General features: G+C 48.7%; 12 protein-coding genes across 12 annotated transcripts; 5 read left to right on the top strand and 7 right to left on the bottom strand.

The window, feature by feature from the left end:
• Nucleotides 1–583: 583 nt before the first annotated feature.
• Nucleotides 584–2,462, top strand: N7443_006500 (GMC family oxidoreductase; the record flags this gene model as incomplete). Its single annotated transcript, XM_056886556.1, has 4 exons — nucleotides 584–595; nucleotides 651–1,528; nucleotides 1,582–2,198; nucleotides 2,254–2,462. The coding sequence occupies 4 exons, from the start codon at nucleotides 584–586 to the stop codon at nucleotides 2,460–2,462; spliced, it is 1,716 nt and encodes a 571-aa protein (XP_056740205.1).
• A 628-nt stretch (nucleotides 2,463–3,090) lies between these two features.
• Nucleotides 3,091–3,891, top strand: N7443_006499 (alpha/beta fold hydrolase; the record flags this gene model as incomplete). Its single annotated transcript, XM_056886555.1, has 1 exon — nucleotides 3,091–3,891. One exon carries the CDS (start codon nucleotides 3,091–3,093, stop codon nucleotides 3,889–3,891), a length of 801 nt encoding a protein of 266 aa, XP_056740204.1.
• A 527-nt stretch (nucleotides 3,892–4,418) lies between these two features.
• On the bottom strand, nucleotides 4,419–6,103 carry N7443_006498 (Pantothenate synthetase; the record flags this gene model as incomplete). Its single annotated transcript, XM_056886554.1, has 2 exons — nucleotides 4,419–5,471; nucleotides 6,059–6,103. 2 exons carry the CDS (start codon nucleotides 6,101–6,103, stop codon nucleotides 4,419–4,421), a joined length of 1,098 nt encoding a protein of 365 aa, XP_056740203.1.
• Nucleotides 6,104–6,131: 28 nt separating this feature from the next.
• Nucleotides 6,132–6,666, bottom strand: N7443_006497 (uncharacterized protein; the record flags this gene model as incomplete). The annotated part of the gene is made up of 3 exons (XM_056886553.1): nucleotides 6,132–6,294; nucleotides 6,318–6,469; nucleotides 6,508–6,666. 3 exons carry the CDS (start codon nucleotides 6,664–6,666, stop codon nucleotides 6,132–6,134), a joined length of 474 nt encoding a protein of 157 aa, XP_056740202.1.
• A 545-nt stretch (nucleotides 6,667–7,211) lies between these two features.
• Nucleotides 7,212–8,660, bottom strand: N7443_006496 (uncharacterized protein; the record flags this gene model as incomplete). The annotated part of the gene is made up of 1 exon (XM_056886552.1): nucleotides 7,212–8,660. The coding sequence occupies one exon, from the start codon at nucleotides 8,658–8,660 to the stop codon at nucleotides 7,212–7,214; it is 1,449 nt and encodes a 482-aa protein (XP_056740201.1).
• A 786-nt stretch (nucleotides 8,661–9,446) lies between these two features.
• On the top strand, nucleotides 9,447–10,872 carry N7443_006495 (pepsin-like aspartic protease; the record flags this gene model as incomplete). Its single annotated transcript, XM_056886551.1, has 5 exons — nucleotides 9,447–9,680; nucleotides 9,729–9,914; nucleotides 9,973–10,370; nucleotides 10,426–10,751; nucleotides 10,799–10,872. The coding sequence occupies 5 exons, from the start codon at nucleotides 9,447–9,449 to the stop codon at nucleotides 10,870–10,872; spliced, it is 1,218 nt and encodes a 405-aa protein (XP_056740200.1).
• Nucleotides 10,873–11,376: 504 nt separating this feature from the next.
• On the bottom strand, nucleotides 11,377–12,202 carry N7443_006494 (glutathione S-transferase family protein; the record flags this gene model as incomplete). The annotated part of the gene is made up of 2 exons (XM_056886550.1): nucleotides 11,377–11,919; nucleotides 12,074–12,202. The coding sequence occupies 2 exons, from the start codon at nucleotides 12,200–12,202 to the stop codon at nucleotides 11,377–11,379; spliced, it is 672 nt and encodes a 223-aa protein (XP_056740199.1).
• A 584-nt stretch (nucleotides 12,203–12,786) lies between these two features.
• On the top strand, nucleotides 12,787–13,766 carry N7443_006493 (Zn(II)2Cys6 transcription factor domain-containing protein; the record flags this gene model as incomplete). The annotated part of the gene is made up of 2 exons (XM_056886549.1): nucleotides 12,787–13,504; nucleotides 13,636–13,766. 2 exons carry the CDS (start codon nucleotides 12,787–12,789, stop codon nucleotides 13,764–13,766), a joined length of 849 nt encoding a protein of 282 aa, XP_056740198.1.
• A 502-nt stretch (nucleotides 13,767–14,268) lies between these two features.
• On the bottom strand, nucleotides 14,269–15,932 carry N7443_006492 (uncharacterized protein; the record flags this gene model as incomplete). The annotated part of the gene is made up of 4 exons (XM_056886548.1): nucleotides 14,269–14,640; nucleotides 14,701–15,463; nucleotides 15,519–15,724; nucleotides 15,783–15,932. The coding sequence occupies 4 exons, from the start codon at nucleotides 15,930–15,932 to the stop codon at nucleotides 14,269–14,271; spliced, it is 1,491 nt and encodes a 496-aa protein (XP_056740197.1).
• Nucleotides 15,933–16,355: 423 nt separating this feature from the next.
• Nucleotides 16,356–17,702, top strand: N7443_006491 (metal-dependent hydrolase family protein; the record flags this gene model as incomplete). The annotated part of the gene is made up of 1 exon (XM_056886547.1): nucleotides 16,356–17,702. One exon carries the CDS (start codon nucleotides 16,356–16,358, stop codon nucleotides 17,700–17,702), a length of 1,347 nt encoding a protein of 448 aa, XP_056740196.1.
• A 653-nt stretch (nucleotides 17,703–18,355) lies between these two features.
• On the bottom strand, nucleotides 18,356–20,814 carry N7443_006490 (fungal specific transcription factor domain-containing protein; the record flags this gene model as incomplete). The annotated part of the gene is made up of 5 exons (XM_056886546.1): nucleotides 18,356–19,295; nucleotides 19,347–19,517; nucleotides 19,612–20,174; nucleotides 20,228–20,519; nucleotides 20,723–20,814. The coding sequence occupies 5 exons, from the start codon at nucleotides 20,812–20,814 to the stop codon at nucleotides 18,356–18,358; spliced, it is 2,058 nt and encodes a 685-aa protein (XP_056740195.1).
• Nucleotides 20,815–21,285: 471 nt separating this feature from the next.
• Nucleotides 21,286–22,359, bottom strand: N7443_006489 (Gfo/Idh/MocA family protein; the record flags this gene model as incomplete). Its single annotated transcript, XM_056886545.1, has 2 exons — nucleotides 21,286–21,474; nucleotides 21,505–22,359. 2 exons carry the CDS (start codon nucleotides 22,357–22,359, stop codon nucleotides 21,286–21,288), a joined length of 1,044 nt encoding a protein of 347 aa, XP_056740194.1.
• Nucleotides 22,360–22,828: the final 469 nt, after the last annotated feature.

Raw genomic sequence — 22,828 nt, 5'->3', positions numbered from 1 at the left:
CAATTTCCGCTCGGTCAATTATAAACCCTGAAATACACCGATGTCAAAATATTTCGATAAAAGATTAGGACTACGTCGACCGAAACTCTATGGGTCAATAATGCGCTTCCCCTGCACTAGTATCTTCACGTTTGTGGTATCGGTCAGGCATAGAAGGCGCAGATGGATCCGCTGAAGATACCAAGGCGCAGTTCCCATTCGAATCATTCTTTCCATTTTGCTCGAATCATATGCTGATCAAGCTTGTCAGCCGGCTTGTAAAGAGTCTTGGCCGGATGTGTAATCTGTCTAGGATTGACCATTGATGTATGTTCCTGGCTATCCTAATATTAGATGTGGGTCTTTAGATCGAGTGAGATCAGTAATCTGCTCAAAAAAGGCTATAGGTGAGTGCTGACGGAATCATTAGTGATGGCCGAAGGAATCCTCTCTGGCGTGATGAGAAAGTGGAGTGCGACTATCACGTTCCAGAAAGGTTTCATGTGTCACCACAGATAGAGTATAAATAAAATGCCCCTGTTTCCAGGAAAATTGATGCGAGAGTAGACCACTCATTTTTCTCATTCGAATTACTACATTCAATATGCGCAGTCTCGTAAGTCTTGCGCTGCTTCCTTTGGCAGCCGCCATCCCCCATGCTACTCGCGGAGCCGGAACCCACCTATGACTATATCATTGTCGGAGGTGGTACAAGTGGCTTGGTAGTCGCAAACCGTCTTTCAGAGGACAGAAACACCAATGTTCTCGTTATCGAAGCTGGAGGCTCAGTGTATAATAACCCCAACGTGACCGATACGACTGGATACGGAAAAGCATTCGGTACCGATATTGACTGGGCCTACCAGACTGTGGACCAGGAATATGCCGGGAACTACTCGCAGACTGTTCGAGCCGGCAAGGCGCTTGGAGGAACATCTACCATCAATGGCATGGTGTATCTCCGGGCCCAAAATGCTCAGATTGATGCTTGGGAGACGGTGGGTAATGAGGGTTGGAACTGGAAGAACCTGATCCCCTATTACCGCAAGGGTGAGCAATTCCAAGGCGACGACTTCTCATGGCTGGAAGGTTCCGGCGTTGCATATGATCCTGCCTACCACGGTTTTGACGGACCTTTGAAGGTTGGCTGGTCCGAGTCGCAGTTGAACGATGGACTTGCACAGAAGTTGAACACGACTTATCAGAACATGCCCGTTCCTGTGCCATACAACATTGACCCCAACGGCGGCCAAATGATCGGATACACTCTTTATCCTAAGACGGTTGATTCGAAGTTGAACATCCGTGAGGACGCTGCTCGCGCGTACTACTACCCTTACAAGTCTCGGACCAACCTTCACGTGTGGCTCAATACGAATGCCAACAAGATCACTTGGAAGGCTGGCGATGATGCCACCGCTGATGGCGTCGAAGTTACCCTGGCGAATGGCACTACCACTGTTGTCAAGGCTTCCCGTGAAGTCATTCTCGCTGCGGGTGCATTGAAGTCCCCTGCTTTGCTTGAGCTATCTGGCGTCGGAAACCCAGAGTAAGTAACCTTCCCTTCAGGAAAGAGGCAGAAGCCAACCTAATTGCCTCTAGAGTTCTCTCCAAGTATGGTATTGACACCAAGGTCAACCTCCCAACAGTTGGAGAGAACCTCCAAGATCAAATGAACAACGGCCTAGCGTACGACGCCAAATCAAACTACTCTGGGGTTGCAGACTACGTCGCATACCCTTCCGCGAGTCAGCTTTTCTCCAATGCTACGGCCGTAGGTGCCAAACTCCTCAGAAAGCTCCCCGCCTATGCTACCCAGGTGGCATCCGCCAACGGAAACGTCACAAAGGCTGCCGACATCGAGCGCTTCTTCAAGATCCAGTGGGACTTGATCTTCAAGTCGCACATTCCTGTCGCCGAAATCCTGCTTGAGCCATCTGGAACCACCCTAGACACCGAATACTGGGGTTCCGTCCCATTCTCCCGTGGAAATGTACACATCTCATCCGCCGACCCGACCGCCACGGCCGCTATCGACCCGAAGTACTTCATGCTCGACTTTGATCTCCAGGCCCAGGTCCAGGCTGCCCGCTTCATCCGTCAGTTGTTCAACACCGAGCCGTTCGCTGCTATGGCTGGTGCTGAAACTAAACCTGGTCTTTCCACTGTTTCTGCAACGGCTGATGACCAGGGATGGTCGCCTTTCATCAAGAACAACTGTATGTGAATGATCTTCCACCTGCGATGGTACTCAATATACTAATAATCTACCAGTCCGTTCGAACTTCCACCCCATCAGCACGGCCGCAATGATGCCGAAGGAAATCGGCGGTGTCGTTGACACCTCGCTGAAGGTCTACGGCACCTCAAATATCCGCGTCGTGGATGCTTCCGTCATCCCCTTCCAAGTTTGTGGACACCTACAGAGCACAGTGTACGCTGTCGCTGAGCGAGCGGCCGATATTATCAAGGGCCGGATCTAGACATCCGTTTTTTACAAAGTAATTGCTGAAGAGTAAGCGAACAGGCTACCCTTGATTCCCAGGAACTGTTCCATCCAACAAGTCATTATATATGGATTGAATATCTCACTCTAACTCCCTTCAATTAATTATCTGGAATCACGAAACATTTCCGAAAAAAATTAAAAGAAAGAAGAGAAGCCAGCGATAGGTTGAAGCTATGAAGAAGGAAGAAAAGGAGAAGCAATAATCTATCTGGAAAGCCACAGGGCAAAGGCGGTGGGACTAAAGAATATTCTGCATTCTTAAGGTGGATTGCGCGAGGTGATTTTTCCTCAAATTGCTGGTCCCTTACCCTAGCTTCACAGTCTCAGATTGACGAGCAAGGACCAATTGAAAAGTGATAGGCAGAAAATGACTTCAATGTGTATACGTAAGGCAACTAACTATACGAACAAAGTTTGGCTATTCTTGGCAGCCGAATCCCGCCACCTCCGGATTCAACGGGAACGGCGAAAAGTCTTCATGCCGAGCCTGTTGACCGAGTATTAAAGTCAGATATCATTTCCACGATAGTACAATATAAAGACCAACCAACGCTTATAGACCTTCCCTTTCACATCGTTCTCCTTCAATCGCGGCGTGCAGAATGGCGTTCTCGTACACGTCTATTCCGCTTCGAGTAGAGGGCGTGAACCTCAACCTCTCCACAATCCACAACCTGAATGCCAACCCTCCAATCCTGTTCCTGCATGGGTTTGGCTCTTGCAAAGAAGATCTATCAGACATCATTCTTAACCCGGCCTTGCAACATTATGGTTTCCTCGCTTTTGATGCCCCGGGCTGCGGGCACTCCCAAAGTGACGACCTTTCCGCTATTGATATCTCTTTCCTTGTCGCAACTGCGTCCGCAGTCCTTTCACACTTCCAAATCACCAAATTTCATATTATGGGCCACTCTATGGGGGGACTCACCTCGCTTCTCCTTGCCCACAAGCATCCTGAACGAGTCTTGAGCTTTGTGAACATCAAAGGCAATCTTGCACCGGAGGACTGCTTCCTAAGCCGGCAAATCTTCAATTTCCCTTCTGATAATCCAGAGGAGTTCCTAGATATGTTCATAGCTCGCACTCGTGAGACAAAATCCTTCGCTAGCGCTTTATATGCTAGTACCTTACGCGCGCGGGTACAAGCTGGCGCTGTGCGTCCAATCTTCGAGTCCATGGTGCGGCTATCGGATAATGAAGACCTGCTCGGAAAATTTTCAGGACTGCGATGCCCTAAAATGTTCATGTTTGGCGAGGAGAACAGCGGGTTGTCGTATCTAAGGCGGTTAGAGAAGGAGGATGTGGAGTTGGCGGAGATTTCGCAAAGTGGCCATTTCCCTATGTATTCCAACCCAGTGGAGATGTGGCGTCGGATTGCGGCTTTTCTGAACAGAATCGGTTAAAAGTTGTATTCAGGATAGAAAATAGTAGAAGTAATATGGAAATTAGAGATAGAGAACTTAGTTCATAGCCAAGGCGTTTTACACTCACTGCTCGAAGATCAGGCATGATATCTCGTTCTTTTCCACAATGCACTATACCACATAAACGGCCTAAGATCTCTCAGAAATCTCATCTGTGTCGCCCTCACAATAAGGTCTTCGACTCAACTCCGCTAAATGCGTAGCCTGTGCAGATGCAAATCCAAAAGGAGCCCAAGAAGCACCTAAAACAGTACCATAGAGCAAAGCTCACTTATCGACAGTGAATCGACAGTGACTGTATTTGACACTGGCATCCTCGGCGGATAAAAAATAGGGTTAGTTGGGTATCTTACTTGCTAGAAAGCCCCAAGCGAGTTGGTAATTGTTGATCTATTTCACTATAGTACCCCCAAATACCCGTTTAGTTTACCATTTTGAAGTAAATATTTTTGAGTCCGAATTTCACTGTTTAGTTTAAGTTTTCATAATTAAATTCACCTGCTCGTCTAGGTCTTCATGACTTCGCCAATAGCATATGCCACGTATTTGACATTACCATCATTCAATCCACACAAACTCAGCCAACCCGACGGCAACAAGTAGACATGGAACTCGTTTCTGAGCCGAGAAACTTGCTCACAAGTTAGCCCTGTGTAGCTGAACATTCCAATCTGCGTCTCAACATATGCCCAGTCCTGCTGCGTCTCCTTCTCCAGCCTCTGCCTCAGCTCACATCTCATCCTTCGGATTCGTGAGCTCATCGTGTCCAAATCTGCTTCCCATTGAGCTCTCAAATCCTGATCTAAAAGGATCGTTTCAACAATACTTGCCCCGAACCGTGGCGGGTTAGAATACTCTGCCCGCACAATAGCCATTAATTCACCACGCGCACCCTGCACCGAAAGATGGCGCGGTACAATCAGGTGCAAAGCACCGACACGCTCACTGTACAGCCCGAAATTCTTCGAGAATGACTGCGCCACACACAGCCCTGGATGCGTCTCGAATGCGAGCACATCCTCTGTAAATTGGCGAATCGCCCAGGCATCGCCGTCGACATCGCCAGTCGCGAAGCCTTGATACGCACTGTCGAAGACCACAAATAGCTTTTTTCGCCGATCTAAGTCAGCGACTTGCATCCACTGAGACTTTGACAAGTCCACTCCGGTGGGGTTGTGCGCGCAGGCTTGCAGGATGACAACATCGTTGGGCTCAGTGCGATCTAGGGCATTCAGCATCCCAACAATATCAACTTCTTTTGTGACAGATGAGTAGTATGGATATTCTGCAACACTTACCCCTGCCATCTCCCAGATTGATTTGTGATTGATCCAAGTCGGAGCAGGGATGAAAACATGGCTTGGGCGGAGGTGGCAGGCCAGAAATGTGGCGGCAAGGTGGTTTGCACCTGTACCAGACACAGTTTGGATTGATGTTGAATTGTCTTGAAGTCTGGATGCGACAGACCCGAAGACAATATCTTTTGCCAGGTTTATGAAGGTTGGCGAACCTGCTATGCCCAGGTATTCGTGGGTGGTTTCCCGGAGGCGCTCCTTTGCCTAGACTAGTCGTTAATTGCTGTCCGATTTCGCAAGACTTTGTTGAAAATACTTTTTCGACACTGGGCAAGACCCAAGGTTTTCAATTTTCCTCGCGATATGCCCCGGCAATCAAAGACACTTTGCTTGGGTGAGGGTCTGCATCGAACTCGGCCTGAGACCGAACGCAGTGTCCGCGGGGGCAATCGAGAGGTCAAGATATTGTTTTCCCATTTTGAACCCGGTATTATATTACAACGTAATTCCCTTTGTGAAGACGGTTTCAACGAGGACTCGAGCGTGCGTCGAGGAAGGGATGAGGCAATTCAGTAGGCCTAGAGAGGATCATATATCAAAGAATTGACAACTTGACACGGAGAAATTGACTGTCGCCACGTACTTGGGCAAGATTCATAAATGCTGGGCGGCCATGGCATAGCCATCAGTCGCCGAGTTGGTAGATCGGAGTGTGGTGTAATACCGAATTAGCTTCCGTATCGACTGGTTTCGCCGAGCGCTTGAGTGGACCAAAAGTTGCAGATATCGGCAAGTTACCAAAACGCCGTTCATTTAGATCATCACATGCATTTCAGCCGGCCTTTACGTACTACGATAAAGCTAGCCTCAATATAATTGTGAGCACCTAATTGCATTCAGGTCGGTGTGTTTCGTTCGCGGTTTTCAGGTATGCAGGAATGTCGATGCCGTGGGCGATGACAGGGAACGCCGAACCTTGCTCACGGAGACCTTGCGGGGGAAATTTGAAACAAGAAACAGGCCCTTACTTCTTCGGCAGTATAAATTTGAGGAGCAAGGATGACGCTTGTAGCATTTCAGTACTGAACTGGGAGCATTCGTGTTATTCACAGTGCACCAGCATCCAATGCTCTTTTAACCAAATCCGAGTGAGTCATTCTGAGGCAGACAAGCGGCGACACTCCCAAAGCAGCGATAGCCGCAGTCGAACTGTGCATCGAATCATCGCTGACATGGCCGTGCTCACAATCGATGGTTATACCCTATATGATCTTTAGTAGGATCAATAAAATGAGGGAACTGAAAAACGCTGACGTCGACACCGGTCTGAGCTACCACTTGAGCTGTGCGAAAGGAAGGAAGTCCTAAGAAGGTCTTGATCGGCATTTTCTTGGAGAACGTTGAGTACGCGTAATTGTGGGTTGTGAATCAAGCTTGTCATGGCGGATGGGTACGACATTTTGCGTTAATGAAGCTTTTCGATAAAACAATTTTGAAGCTCTTTAAATTGCTGTAGCAGGCATTTTTCAGGAAAATAAGCGAGGTAATGTACAGAAGGATTCAATGAATGACAATCACATAATCGGCAGTCGTAATAATGGTGAAATAGGCATGGAATATCTTATCTGAAAGACAATCGGTTGCCCGGTGTCGAACATCGGTAACATAATTTTATCCCGAGCGGGTGTGCAATTGGCCAAGAAGAAAAGATTTCAGAGCCTATGGCCTTACCAAATGATATAACAGCATAGCCCAGCTGAGCGGTCTGTGCGATCAGCGCTCTGGCTCGAAGAAGTCTCACCAGGACAGGAAACTTAAGTAGCTCGGGAGTTGTGGATTTCACGTATACATTGAATAAGAAAAGTGTCTCAAGTTGAATAATATTCCATGCGACCAAGAAGCTATCTACTATGCCACCCAAACGCGACTCAATCTAGCCGAAAATATACTGAGAGAGATGGCAGAATCTAATTTGATATGCCAGTTTTCATTCGGAGCAAAAGTCTACCAAGTAAAAACTTCTTCCACAAGACCAGTATCACCACTAACCCGATTGTACCTTATCTTTGCCACTCTTCCCTCCCCAAAAGAAGGCGATAATGATCTGACGCGTGCAGATAGTTTAATTTCCTCGGGTCCGTATTCAGTTCCGGGTGCGATTCCGGCACCGGTTTCTTCAATCGTGACTATACGCTTTGCGATGCGACCTGCCAGCTCTGCGTCCCATAGTCCCTCACGACGTTGTGAGTAAGCCATCAGATCGATAGCGTAGTGTCGAGTAGCTGAGTCCCGACAACGAGTGGCACATAGATAAAGAGGCGTGACAACACCTAAAGATAGAGAAAAGGTAGGCGCGATCGTTTTTGAAGGTTTAGGCCGAAGAGGAAGAAAGGATGCCGTTTCCCCACCTACTGCAGATGCTGACCCATCTGGTGTCTGAGGGCCAGGCGAGCTGTTGCAAGAGGTCAGGCTGTAGGATGGAACCCCCAGCATATCCGCAACAAGAGAGTTGATAGCGATAAATGTCTCCGTATATTTGTCCCAAGTCAATTCAGATGGTGGCCATTCCAAATCGAGAAATAAACACATGACCAATCTCCAAACTTTCATCGTTATGACACGAGCGTCATTCTCGATTGTGCATGACTCCCTGAGCCACTTCTCAAAGATGTCCATCCAGCTCTGCATGTCGTTGCGAATTCGGACGTATTCCATCTGAATGTGTCTGACTTGAGCAAGAAATTCAAAGGGTTGGTTTTCGAGTTGTTCTACCAGCATTTCACAGACGGATTCAAAGCGCACAAAGCGATTGTACAGTATTTGAAAGGATCTAAGAATGTCGTCGACAGTTGAAGATGGTTGTAATAGGTTAATGATAGGATCCGAAAAAGTTGACAGTAATCTCGGTCGGTCTTCAAGGCTGAGCAATTCGTCACCCTCTATCTCCAGGATTTGGTTCTCTAAAATGCTAAAAAGCAACGTTATCGTTTCAGGTGGCATGTACATGCGCAGTGCAGTGTCGCTCGGCAAGCTTCGCTGTTGGCTGATAATCTTGAGACCAGATGTAGCATGTCGGAAAGCAGACCTGTAATGGCCCTGTAGACACTCGAAGCAGAAAAAGAGGATACAAGCGATGAGGAAAGTGTCATTGGTTTGGGGAGAGATTTGAGGGTGGACGGCAACTAATTGCCGGATCGCTTTAGTGTAGTGAAGTAGTGTGAAGTGCGTGTCTTCGCTTTTAGTCAAAAGACCCCTTTGTTCGAAAACAAAAGACCGATGAAGAGATCCGATAGCGACAGCAATGGTCCTAATGATTGGTTCGTGGTACGCTGCCCGAAGCAAAAAAGAGCCAATATCGGCTCCAAAACATTGCGTAGTATGGAGTTGGAAGAACTCGAGCGATCGATATTCGATATCGCAGATCAGATCAGCCGATTCTGAAATCTGCCACATGCGAGTGGGCTGCGAGATGCCAGGGACATGCTGCACGATACGAAGACTGCCAGAGGGGGATGAATTGCCTGATCTTGGGATTCCTTCAGGATCTCCATAACCCTCGCATTTCCTTCCGGTGGACTCGCATCTTAGACAAATAGGCTTTCCTTCATCGCATTTGACTCGTCGTATTCTGTACCGCTCATTAAAATCAAACAGACATACTCTGCCCTCGGCCGAACAGGCCAGCGTGGTCAGGCCCACTTTCTGCAGGAACTTACTTGCAAGTGGTGCAACCGTTATGCGATCTGCCTTTTGAAACTCGGCGATTGGAGCCAGCCATATCGAATAGTGGAATTGAGAGCAGGCCCCGGGCGCCCTTGCTGCAAAGGTCGGTACTCAGCGGAAATGCTTTGTGATTGCTAGACTGCGCCCGAGAACAAAAGGAACCGTCTCGGCTTGAAAGAAGTTAGCAAATACAGCTCAGCCGCGAAATCTAAGCCTAATTAGTCTAGCGTAACCGAAGGCAAAGCGTTGAATGGTTTAGAGGACGGAAGGATACCGGGCTTGAAGAACACTAAATACGCCTAAAAGACTCCGATTCATTTCCGGCAGCCTGGCCTCGAAACTATGAATAGACTTGTCAAGCTAATCGATTGCCTCTTAAGGCTGATCTTTACGAGAGACTCCAGTAGGTGAAAGAATTAGAAGTCCGTGAGGAGTGAGGCTTATGTGGGGGCCGAAACGTGTGGGGAATGCTGATTCTTCGATGAGATATTGAAGTTCACCAAGAAATGGTATAAAATGGATGATGGCCTCGACCAGGGAAATTATATCATCTGCGCAGCAAACAAGCAAGGAGGACTTGAAAGCAATCATCCCAACATGTTGACCATATCAATTTTCCTGGGAGCTCTTGGGCTTATCCCGATGTGCTCGGCCGTGCCCCACTATGTACCTTCTCGGATCGACCTGAACCATCGCCCTGTCCCCGGCATGAGGCATAAATATGGTATCGAAACAATCAGTGAAGCAAATGTGAGGTGGGCGAATGAAGCATGTGACAGTGCGCTAATAATTGATTAGCTCTTTTGGTTCGGCAGTTTCGACGTCGGCAGCTCCAAGAACCTTACCCTCCTTGTTGACACCGGTTCAGCTGACGTGATTGTCAACCCCGGCCTCTATAAGAAGGGATCGAGAGCCATTGATATCAATGAGAACTTCACAATCACCTATGCAACCACGAAAAGCGATGGATCGGGCAGTGGAACAGTATGCGAACATGAGAAATATTCGTCAGATATGACACTAACCAAGTCTTATTGTACAGGTCACCGGCCAAATGTACAACGATACCGTCAAATTTGGATCGATGGAGGCGCATCAAACGGTCGGATCTGCGGATGGAACGGCTCTGATTCCTGCCGACGGCATTGTTGGATTTGCTGGTCTGGCAGTTTCTTCCTTCCATGGCGCTGCTCCCTTCTTTCACTCGTTGTGTCAACAGGGACAAGTTGCCGATTGTCGATTTGGAATCACGCTATGGGAAGATGGAAAGGGCACGCAGGTGCTTGGAGCCTTGGACAAGTCCCTGTTCAAGGGAGAGCTTACTACGGCCTCCGTTGTCATCCAGGAGTGGGCCTTATATGCTGACATTGCGCTTGATAACAAGATCATCAAGTCCAATGCACTCGTTGAGCTGGATACTGGAACAGCCACGGTTATCGGGTAAGCATCAGTCTGGATTGCCGACATTGGAGAAACACTGCTGACATAGTACCAGCCCTTTTGAGGAAGTAATCGAGATATTCAAAGCTTCTGGCATCCAAGCTGTTGTCCAAACGACCGAAGATTCTGGCACAACCATCAAATCTGTCACCGGCTATTTTCCATGCAACCAGCCTCCCATATTCGGCTTCAGCATTCCATCACGAAAGAATGCCACCGCCGCCGCCAAGCAGCACTCTAAGCTTGTTAGCCACCGCAGCTCCATATTTAATATTGCGCCAGACCAGTGGATTGCCGCGAACAATGGAAACAACAACTGCACTGCTATTGTGTCGGGAACCAGTTCCATGCCAGTTGAAGGCCTTTGGGTCGTTGGTCAACGTGAGTACTCTGTAGTCTTGTCGAACAGTGCAGCTAATGCTGAACAGCATTTTTCCATGGAACCTATGTCGACCACAACGTCAAGGATGGAACTCTGGGCTTTGCTCCTGCAAATTGCTAGATTGGATTGATTCCGAATTGGGTAGTGTTCCAAAACTAGAGGAGACTGTGGCAGCTTTTAATTTTATTCAGACGCTACACTGTAACTCACATACATACCGGATAATTTCTGGCAACTCTTGACCGCTCTTTCTTAAACGTTGTTAAAAAAGATGTGTTAGGGCCTCGGCGAGGGCCGCTCACAAATCACTTGTCACGCAATCGGAAGATACAAATGTGAATTGGAGCTTCAGAGCCTTATTATTACAACACCAGTTTCATTTTGCAAGGGTTCAAGGTAAATAAAAGCATATAACCTTACTGTCCGTACAACACAACGCAACAGAACGCAGATTAGACGACTAATAGACCTTCTTGCATACATGATTTTCAGAGCTGTTGAATTTTGCTCATTCTGCCATATTAGGACGGACACGTTTTGTGTATTTACAAATCGAAATTTGCCAAATAAGTATAGTTGATGTGGGACTGTCCAGATGACTCCCAGAACAACATAGATGGCTTTTTATCCTCTACTAGCAGCAGCCGCAGCCTCCTTGTCAGCGGCCAACATCCCCCGTATGGCTGGCCGACTCATGCAGCGGTCCCACCAAGCACTCACAGCTTCGCGGCTGACGATGATATCTCCATACCCGCATGCGAAAAGCCTTTGGATCAGCGGAATGTAGTAAATATCCGTGAGAGTGAAGTCATTTCCAGCCATGTAGTCTTTGTGGTGTAAGAGACGTTCTGCAACGTCGAAAAACATCTCAATTGACCGCAGAGCATCTGAGACAACAGCCTCATCAGGAGACAGCCCCTTGAATTTTTTGGCAAATTTTTCGAATGCGATTCTACCTGCAGGTTCTGCGAAGTAGGTCATTTCTACCGACTGCGCCTGGTCGAACAGTGCCGTAGCTTCGATGTCGGAGTCGGGAGGTAGAAGTGGAAAGGAGTACTTCCTTGCGAGGTAAATGCAGATTGCGCGACTCTCGTAGAGAGTGAACCCCGAGGGGAAACTTATTACAGGGATTCTACCCCATGGGTGAAGTTTCATGTATTGCTCGGACTGGATTCAGCGGCGTTAGCTCCCACGAGAATTGAACGTTGCAGGTAGGGGAATAAATATTTGATGAATGGGAAAGACATCTTGAGGCTCGAAGTGATATACAAATTACGCTGGCAAAGGGAAGCCACGCCTTCCAAGAGCAACGGTAACCCACCTTTTGCTCTCCTTTTTGAAGGTTGAGAAGTACGACTTCGTAATCCGTAAAGCCACCTTCGGCGAGAGTCAAGCGGACGCGGTCGGTGTTGGTCGAACCACGAGAGCCATAAAGAGTAAAAGCCGGCATTTTGGAGCTGCGCGGTAGGTTTGACATGAATCTGGTGCGGTTTGGGAGCCTTGACATTCGGTCAGTATTCATCTCAAGAGGAATCGGGGCCAGCGACTTGGTATTTAAGCCGAGATAACTCAGCTTCGGAACGCGGCCACCATCTCTATGTAAGCTGGGAGAAGGATGAAGCCCGTCCAAAAACGGGTGTGATTGGTTGGTTCGCTCTCGCTACCCAATCGAGCTAGCGCCGACGCCCGGGAGTCGGAGATGCGCTTTATCGAAAGGCCGAGCGCGAGCTTCAGCGGATTTACGCCACGCTAGATTATTCTCTCTTTGGTGGGGGTGTGGTGCCTTCTTCATGGCCCTCGTGATGAGTCAAGCTGCATCATTCGATTCGTCTGCTCGGATTTCTTGCTTGTTACGAACCCTACCGCCGGCCCAACGATGGCCAGAACCGTTGTCGCCCGCAAACGGAACATCGAGTATAGAACCAAGGTGAAAACTGGTTGTGTAACCTGCAGGTCAGTTACAGGGCACAGATCCCGTCCCATCACCGGATTACAGCCCAAGATTGTGACTTTAGACGGAAGGTCAGCTCTGCAATGATTGTGCTGAACAGCAATAGAATTAGAAAAGTCAAATGCGACGAGAATAAGCCGTTTTGCCAAAAATGTGTCAACACTGGTCGTACTTGCGACGGCTACGAATCCCCTTTTAGGGTTTTTACCAGTCAACCCAGCAACAACGGTCATGCTGGTGGCATCACGTCAGACGTTGCTTTACAACCCATCAGGCCCATCTTGACTGAGATCACCCCTCAGGACATCGCCCTTCTCAGCCGTTACTTCTCAACCAAAACCATCTTTGACGTGAGGCTGGGCTGTGACGAAGAAGCCAGGCAAGTCCTGCAAGCCAGCCTGACTGATCCGCCTATACGACACGCAGTTTCGTCTCTCAGAGCTCTCCGGGAAGATTTCGAGACGTCCGGAGACGGTCGAGCGTCTGTCGCACAGCAGACCCCGAGCTATAGCTATGGCCTCCAGCAATACTGTATGGCTTTGGGCGGTCTCGCGTCTAACTTGTCATCTCTGGGCTCTAATGGGTTGAAGTCGGCATTACTTTGCTGTCAGATCTTCATCAGTATTGAGCAAGTGCGGGAAAATTACGCTGCTATGGCCCAGCATATCGTTCGAGGACTCAGCATCATGTACGAGTACCGGGCGAGGCCACATGTTGTTGCGGCGAGTAGGTTGGTGCCAGCACACCACGGCCAGCTACCCTTACTAGATGTTTTCATCATCAAGCTGTTCGCTGCACCATGTAAGATCGCGGATCCTCCAGCAACAGCCGATGTAAGCGGGACGAGATTATCTCTGTGTTCGATCTCGCCTAATCAACAGCCTGGTGAATCTCGCGATTTTCGCACGATTGTACCCCACATGCGGACAAAGCTTACAAGGATCGCCGCATCGACGCTCGAATTCCTCGGCAAAGTGTCGCGAGTCAAATCGATAGGAAACGCTCTTCGACTACTATCCGAGAAAACGGCTCTGCTGGACTCCTTAGAATCGTGGCTCATTGATCTTCAACTCTTTCAGACAGAGATCGGACCTCCTGGCCCCGAGCCTATTTCAGTGTCTTTCATGCGTCTCTTCCATCTAATACTGAAAATTGTTCTCTTGGGGGTACTAGACTCCTCACCATGTCTTTACCACGAGCTGTGGACCGAGAAAGACCGATTGCAGGGCGTAGCTAACAACGTGGAAAAAAGAGTCAGGGCTTATAGAACGTGGTGTCGGATTGTGAGTGATCGAGGGGAGCAGTTTAAAATGCGCTGATATTTATGGCTGGCGCAATCCTCCTTAGCTATGGACCTGAGTCTTGTCTCTTCACAATCAAGGGAATTATGAACATGCTATAAACTTTGTGAAAGGCACCGCTCGTGAGCAGCATCTCAAAGATAAAACCGTATATGTAAATTAAGTTTAGAAACAACAAGGCGGCCAGATCAATTAAACTTCAATATCTATAATAGACAGATATAGTATCACCCAGGTTTATGTATACAATATAATTGTCACATATTACCACACATACCGGAATTGCCTGTCTTCCTTATCAGTCAAATCATTCCTAGGTAATCCATTTTCGTCCAGCTCGAATTCGCGGGCCATATCAACCCCTGAAATCCCCTCTGCATCCCGATTCTTATTATCCATGGTACAGAGAACACGATAGACAATGACAGCCACAAAGAGCAAGCACCAAGTCACGATGCCAGTAATGACACCTTCGGTGTAACGTGGGCTGTGCGTCCAAAGCTGTGGCCCACCAATACAGCCAGCACAGTAGCCGATAAAAAACATCGTGTTAACAATAGATCGCTTCGTGTTGCCCTTGACGTTGGAAGCGGACAGTGAGAGAAGGATTGACCAGGGGGCGGTGATACAGGAAGCCTTTGTAGATTGTTAGAAAACCTAACCTGCAATATATAGTTTTGGTGAGAAAATACTTACCATCCAAGAAGCTACGATCAGGCCCCATTGGGCGCTCACGTCTAGCTTCAACAAGAAGACGCAACCGATAAGTGGTGGGATTATAAGGGCCAAAACCACCAGGGTCCGTTGGCGAGGGACGAGATAGACCAGGGCAGTTCCAATCCAAAGCATGGCAATCTGCACAGCCCCTGATGGAGCGGTGTATAGCATGGTGTCAAGCTTGCTATAGCCAATAGACTGGATGACAAGGGATGCGAACGTCAATACCGGCGACTGCATGGTCACCAGAACACCAAACCAGAAGACCATCCAAGCCTTGGGATCCAACATTGCTTCCTTGAGCTGTGCAAGCGAGAATGATGTCTTGTCACCACCCTCACGGTCCTGTGCCAAGCGCAAGGAAAGAACTTCCTTTTCGCGTGCGTTTAGGAACCACGCGTCTTTGGGGCCATTTGGCATGAGCATAAAAAATCCAATGCCGGCCACAACAGTGAGTGCTCCGCAAACTATAAACAAAATGCGCCAGGGGGCGATAGAAAGCGATCCGTTTTTGCCAATTCCGTACATAAGAAGGCAGCCGACAACTTGAGCGACGCCATTCATGGTGATCCAGAGGGCTGTGCGAGTGGTGTGCTCCTTTTTGCGATACCATATGCTTGTGATGGTGACAAATGCAGGGGACACGGCACCCTCGCTGAAACCGAGAAGAAAGCGCACGGCAGCGAACCCGGCGAAGTTCTTCGGGGCTGCGAGACACATACAGATAGCGCCCCAGACGATCCTACAGAGCCATTAGCAAGACGATAGAAGGGCCATTCAAATGGGTAGAAACGTACACAGTCGCGCCGACAAACTTCGTCAGTGGGAGTCGGCTCATAAGATAGATGAAAGGGTATTCGGAGACGAGTTGGCCAACGTAGAAGATGGAGCTGGTCCAGGAATACTCCGAGCTGGTCAAGTTCAAGTCATCCCTGAGTCCAAACACAGCGGCATAGCTCAAACTCTGCTTATCAAGGTACTGCAGAAAGAAGACAAAGCACATCTATCATGTCGCGTTAGCCACTTTGACCGAATCTAGGGAGAAACAGGCGAATACTCACGAATGGCAGAATGACCATGTCAATTTTGCGCAATACGGCCTTCTCCTCTTCAGCAGTGTAACCAGCGTACCCTTCACACACTCCTATGATCTCGCCGCTTGTACGTTGTGCCTCATTTTTGAATGATTCGTGTTCCTTTGAGCTGTCCATGTTCAGAGGCGGCTGGGTGTTGGACACCCAAGTTACACAGAATGGCGAGTCAACAGGGGCGGCAAGCACAATCTAAGCTCCGCGATGAAAATGTAACATCTGAGCTAGCTAAGACCGTGCACTGCAGATGTTAAATGGAAGACAATGGACAGCTTGCCGACCCCAGATTCCGTCCGCGCTGTGATCTGCCTATCTTTCACTGATATGGCAAGGATCAACGGGAGCTGATAACCTAAGTCAAGCGGGGCATCGGTCCGATGACGATGCGTCGGCAACTTGGCCACGAACGTCCAACTTCCCGATCGTGCTTTCGGCCAGAACTGCGATCGTTGTTATATTCCTATCATACCGTTGAGTATATCAGGCACGTCCTCCCGCTATCTCCCTTCACTATCGACCATTTTCCATTCGCTACCGACTATCATGTCCGACAATAGTGTGCCGGGCTCTAACATCAAGCCTTGGGCTCGTCCAGAGCCCCAGGGTTACCTATTCACAAATGCCAAGGTCGTTGATGTTCAAGAAGGGAAAATCCTCGAGAATTCGACTGTAATCACTCGCCAAGGCAAAATCCAATCAGTCTCGTCATCCTTGCCAGAGCCCTTTCCGACCGATCTAACTATCATCGATTGTGAAGGCCGCTATCTTTGCCCCGGACTTTTTGACGCTCATGTCCATCTATGTGCTGTTCCCGGATTTAACGACCTTTCCAAGGCATTCGGAAACCCCAATGATGTCCACTTGCTCAGACAGCCCTACACCGCTGCTCAGATGCTACACCGCGGTTTCACCAGCATCCGCGACTGCGGCGGGGCACAGCTAGCCTTGAAAGAGGCTATCGACGAAGGCGTCTTTCCGGGGCCACGCGTGTTCATCTCCGGACACGCTCTGTCCCAATTCGGCGGACATGGCGATCTTCGCGGCTCGCACGAACCCACTGAATGCTGTGGCGGAACCCACAGCAACAACCACCTAGGCCGCATGTGCAACGGCGTCCCTGAGTGCATGGCTGCTGTACGCGAAGAGATTCGTTGCGGTGCAGACTTTATCAAAATCATGGGATCTGGTGGTGTGGCATCTCCAACAGATAAATTGGAGCATTTACAGTTCACATCGGGCGAGATCCAAGCAATGGTTGAATGTGCTAATAATGCCGGGACTTTTGTCACTGCTCATGCCTACACGGTCAAAGCTATTCGGCACTGCATTGATAACGGTGTCAAGGGTATCGAACATGGTAACTTTGTTGATCCGCCGACCGCCAAGATGATGGCACACAAAGGTGTTTATCTGACGCCCACATTGATTGCCTATGCGCAAATGGCATCAGAGCAGTGGAAGGGATATTTGCCCCCTGAATCACAGTCAAAGAACACACAAGTCCTCAAGTCCGGTCTTGAGGCTCTGAAGATTGCGGCTGAGGCGGGTGTCACGATGTGCTACGGCTCTGATTTGCTCGGTCCTCTGGGCTCGGCTCAGACACACGAGTTTGCATTACGGTCGCAGGTGTTGAAGCCGTTGCAAGTTCTACGCAGTGCGACAATTAACCCTGCGAAAATGATGGGTTGGGAGGACGCCATTGGTCAAATTAAAGAGGGATTCCACGCGGATTTGGTTGTCTTGGGTAAGAACCCCCTGGAGGATGTAACTATCTTTGATGATCCGGAACAGTATGTGTTGGGTGTGATGAAGGATGGTCGCGTATATAAAAGTCGCTGGAGCGCGCTGCCTGAGGATTCTGAAATCCCCGTGAGAGTGAAGTATAATTGAGCTGAGATGAGATGCATGGGAAGAGTGTTGGGCGAAATTTGTGATTGAGGCGGATCGGCATGTGACTTTATTTCAAATGCTTGTACATAGAGGTTCCCCAGAGAAGTGTTACAAAATTTGACAAATGCCAGATTATTGAGAGCCCGCAGACACCTCTCAAATGCGCGATCTATAGATTGCCTCAGCGACCCATTGAGGAGACGATACCCGAATATGGGGAACGTATGAGTGTGATTTGCCGCCATGAATTGGAGCAAGGAAAGGAGGTGACTACATGGAGCCTTCGTGTAGTCGTTGCTTCCACACTGCTTGTATTCACTTAGCGCTGTCCTCTGATCGAAATTGAGGTTTGCCCGATCTGTAGGGCTTATATCCAACTGGAAAGTGTTGGTGGAGGGTGCCGGGGGCAATAGTGGCTTCCAAGAAAGCTTTATTTTCCTAGGTCTCTTTTTTCGCTTTTATCGTCTTCTCGAATGTTTCAAAGTTTATTGCGTGGGCCTTTTCTTTCGGGAAGGAGAAATACACCTTGACCTGGAGTACTGGGCGGTGATATAGCTTTCTGTGTAGATTTCCAGGTATTCCTTCGCAACGGTTACATTGAGGCTTAAATAAAGCGCCAAAAAGCCATTATTGGATTAACTTTTCATATTCAACTATAATTGACTTGTCAGGCTGGAAAAGTCCAAGGCATCAATTCCAGTCAAACCCATCAGTAATGTCTGCTCATCTGCATAAAGAGCCGAGAAGTAATGGGGCTCCCCAAGTTCCGATACTCCAGGGACTGTTGAAAATTCTGTAGAGCTTTTCGGCATAAAGGAGTTCGAGTGGCACAACTGCTCCTCCGGGGACTGCCATGAGGAGAGGCCGCCAATTGTTGATTCCAAATACTCAAACGCAGCTTGCTGTGTTGACGCTGCATCGCTGGACGAACGCTCTTGTACCGTGAGCCATTCGTTCCATTGGTTATAACCAAGAGCGACGGATGTGTCCAAGTCATGCCCAGGCCAATTTTTGTGGGAAGTGGCGCGACTCAGTTTATCCGCAGCTTCGGTCGTAATAGATTGAATTGCTTGAACAAATCTGACGCCCATCTTTGCCGTCATGTTGCCAGTGGCCATTTTAGTGAGACAATCCAAGCCGAAAGCCACTCGGGAATGGTATCCAGAATCACGTTCTATTATACCAGCAACCAATGTCACAATAGTCGCAATGCTGCAGCCTTGAAAATCAGTGAAAGAGAATCGTGTGATCTTCTGGGTCCGAGTTAAGCTCTCAAATAATTGTAAAAGTTTCCGCGCGGCTTTGCTACAAGCCTTGGCATGTTTTCTGATCCTATCACAAAGTTTTGGCGCTGAAGTTTCAGGGTGCAAGTGTTGTCGCAGGTGGGTTCGAGCAACTGTAACCAGCGCAACCTTGCCCATAGTAATCCACGCGTAGTAGTAATTTAGATGGAGATGGAGAACTGTGCGATATCTGGAGGTCTTGGGATCAATTTGATCGAGTTTGAAATCCGAAGGCAAGGATTTTTTCCATTCCTTGAGACTTGCTTCCCACTGGGCATAAGAAAGGTCCGTCTGTTCAACCGAGCCCTCTCTGATTGATTATCAGTCATAATCGAAAATATCCAAGGGTCATGACTCATACCCAATATCGGCAATTTGATCAAGAATCATTACCAGTCGAGTGTAGGCTATTTGGCAATCTATGTTGTTAAAAATTTGTGACCGGTCGAGCGGCGGATATGGCGCCGGAGAGGGTACTGTGATTATATCGGTGCTCACAGAGCGAGGTCGATTCAACTTAATCGTTGTACACCTAGAAGAGGGATAAGTGTAAGCCCCGAGCAGCCATGAGCACATGTGAAAGAAAGCTTCCGCCTCTCACTCGCCTTTCAAGAGAATATATAGACCACCAAAGCCGCCGTCGCACTTCCCTTTCTCGATCACCTATTCCTTGATCTTCTGAATGTAGATGAAGATCGGATGCCAAGGCCTTGCGTAATGCTAAGCCCATGTAGACATACGAGGACCCAACCGCGCTCGCCGGCAGCAAATACACGCCTAAGACGAAAGGCGCCTGAATTGATCTCAAGCAGGGCCGATCTATTATATCGGGTATTAACGTTCTAGCGTGACAATAAAATACCCGACCAAGATCGGCATTGCTTCGTTGCTCTTCAATGTCAGAGCTTTCGGGCCGTTCCATGGGCGTCCACTGGCTAGCCAAGGCGAAAGTGGCCATTGCGAGACAAATGAAGGCCGAGTCGAATCTCAGAGGTGAAGATGTGTCAGTGTAGAACTGATCGAGTTCGGCTAGAAATTGCGCCTGGTCAAAATAGAAGAAAGTATCCGTTGCATGTTTGGTGAAAACAGAGAAAAGAAAGTCAGCGACCGGACGGGGAGGAAAGGCGTCGGTGACCTCCCGCAGCCTCAAAAGTTCTGAAGGGTGAAGTGCCTTTGGACAGATCATACGCTTCAGAGCATTAGCACATTAATTGTGAGATTTAACGTAGATAGTAGACGCACGGCTTGCATAGCAACCATATCTCGTTCCTCTGGGGCGGCTTGGGGATCGAGAGAGAAGGCCTCCCGAAGTCGGGACAAGATATTCGGCCAGGGTACTCTCTTAGAATGGTCAGCAATAACGTGTTTAGCGAGACCCTGGGATAATGCGGAGGAAGGTGAGAGTATTTCCCCTTGGTTATCCACGGGAGCATCATCCCGAGGGGTATCGCCAATGTTGTCAGGCGTCACCATTGGCCCATGAACGGAGAATGGGGATGCCAGAGTGACATCTGGAGGCCCGGGCGATCTTTCTCTATTCGGTGGTTAGGGCAATGGTTTAATGGCAATGAATGATAGATACGTACTTCTCGAATCTGCAATCCAGATTGCCTATGGAGCATCGTTGACATCTGCCAGTCACCGACTCCACACACTTACTTTTCCTTGCTTTGCAGCGATCACACCTCATGTCTTTTAGTCGACCCGTTTGCTCCTAGCTGCATGGTATGTACTTACGCGCGGGCTGACCGCTTCCGATCCTCGTCGGCAACGCGCCGTTGTCTCTTTCTCCGCACCACGGCAGGCGAGTCTATTGTTGATCTCGCCATTTCTTTTCTTTTTTTTTTTCAAATGACACCGTCACTGGATTGAATTCAATGAACTGGCTAGATAAAGCAGTATATGGTGAAAAGTTGACATTGGGAAGAATACAAGCGAGAGAGATGGCCTCGTTGCCGAAAGGTGGCACGTCTTATCTCCCCCACATCTCGGAACTTGCCCGATTTTCTCCAAACGCGCGCTTCTACCGACCTCCCGAGAAGATTGTATTCATGATCCAGCTGTACCAGTAAACATCATTCAGATCACTTCATTGAATTCTTGAAAAATATCGACTCAGATTCTTGGATTTCTCTAGTAGAAGCATTGTTTCTACCCAGCGCTTGACCTCCTATATTGCCCCTCGTGAAGACCTGCATGAACATACACCCGACGTAAGGGTGCCCTACAAAGAAAAACGTCGAAATGGGTATGAACAATTGCAAATATGCAATAGATCCTGACACCGTTTTCAGATTCGCTCAAAAGTTATCATCTTTGATCTCAACAGTCTGACCTGTTTGCAAAGACTCCCTTACAGCCTCACAAACCATCAAGGCCGCAAGACCGGCTCCTGCCGAACAGCTCGGATCCTCTTCGCCATGAATGACTCGAACAAAATGGCTGAACTGCTTCTCAAACGGAACAGCAGGTGTGACCTCAAGTGATTCCTGGCTCAACTTTTCATTTCATGACTTTACCGGGGCGCCATCGTAGCTCCACTTGGTCATATCGGGAACACTTAAAGATGCACCGGTTCCAAAGATACGATAAAAGTCCGCTCCCGCTTTGGGAATTAAAGGATTCTCGCCTGTCCCGGACTCGAAGTTGTGCGGGGACGGCACATTGTCCGAGATCACGAATGTTCCGACCACGCCCGAGCGGAACCTAAAGACAATAGCGGCTCCTTCTTCCGCTTCATACCCACGTCCTGACTTTGTGCTTTCGGCATGAACACGCGTGATGGGTCCGAAAAGGTGATGGAGGATGTCAACTTCGTGGATAAGGTTGATCAAAACCACACCGCCAGACTTTCCACGTCGCCAGGCCGCCGGCACGTCGAAATAATCCTCGGGTTTATATGTGGTCCACATTCCACTGATAGCAGTGATGTCTCCAAGTGAGCCAGAACTGATCGCTTCCTTCGCCGCGATGACATAGGGATTGAATCTCCTATGGTGACCAACAAGCGCTTTAACACCGGACTGATTCAAGATCTCAACGAGTTCTCTTCCACTTGAAATGTCCACAGACACAGGCTTCTCGATGAGAACGTGAATTCCGGCAGCGGCCAACTCTTTAGCCAGAGACGCATGTGTGTGGTTGGGAGTGCAGATAATGGCAGCGTCGGGCTTATCGGAAGACCTTATCAGATCTTGTACCGAAGTATAATGGGCAGCTCCGAACTCTTCGGCGACCTTCGCAGTGCTCGGTTGAAGATCAACAATGGCCACGAGTCTGGCCTCGTTGCTTTCTTTCACAGTTCTGCAGTGACGAGGGCCAATGAGGCCAACTCCGATCACCGCGACATCAATCTTTCGTTCGCTAAATGACATTTTATCAAATAAGCTCGACGATAGCCAGAAAGAGACTTGGGGATTGGAGAGCAAAGCTTCCGCGAACAAGTGGCAGTCAGCTCCTCATTTAACGTATAGTGACTCAATACCTCGGATAATTCTAAAGCGTCGGGTGCCATCATACTTGACCTGCGGAGTAGTGTCAATTATTTCATTGGTGGCGAGGTCCCTGCAGTGGAGTGATGGGGGATTGTAAACCGGAAATTTCTTAACCGCACCGAAAGAAAATAAGCAGTTCTTACCAATTTAATCAATTGGGTTTGGAAGTAATAGGTTGAGATATTTAATTTTATGATAGAAAACACTACTCTGCCCGTCTAAGTTCATAATTTCCTCGGATGCCCTCTTTGCGATGAGAGGACTTTGGCCGGATAGTCTTTAACCGATGGGCTTCCATTGTTCGCACCGCCGAATCAAATCCGCCCGCCTTCGACGAGCCCACATCATG

This window comes from Penicillium atrosanguineum (genome assembly GCF_028827265.1).
Source record: "Penicillium atrosanguineum strain IBT 20685 chromosome Unknown utg000005l_segment0_segment0, whole genome shotgun sequence".
NCBI lineage: Eukaryota > Fungi > Ascomycota > Eurotiomycetes > Eurotiales > Aspergillaceae > Penicillium > Penicillium atrosanguineum.
Note: the sequence above shows the minus strand (reverse complement) of the source record. Positions and strands in the feature narration are given on the sequence as shown.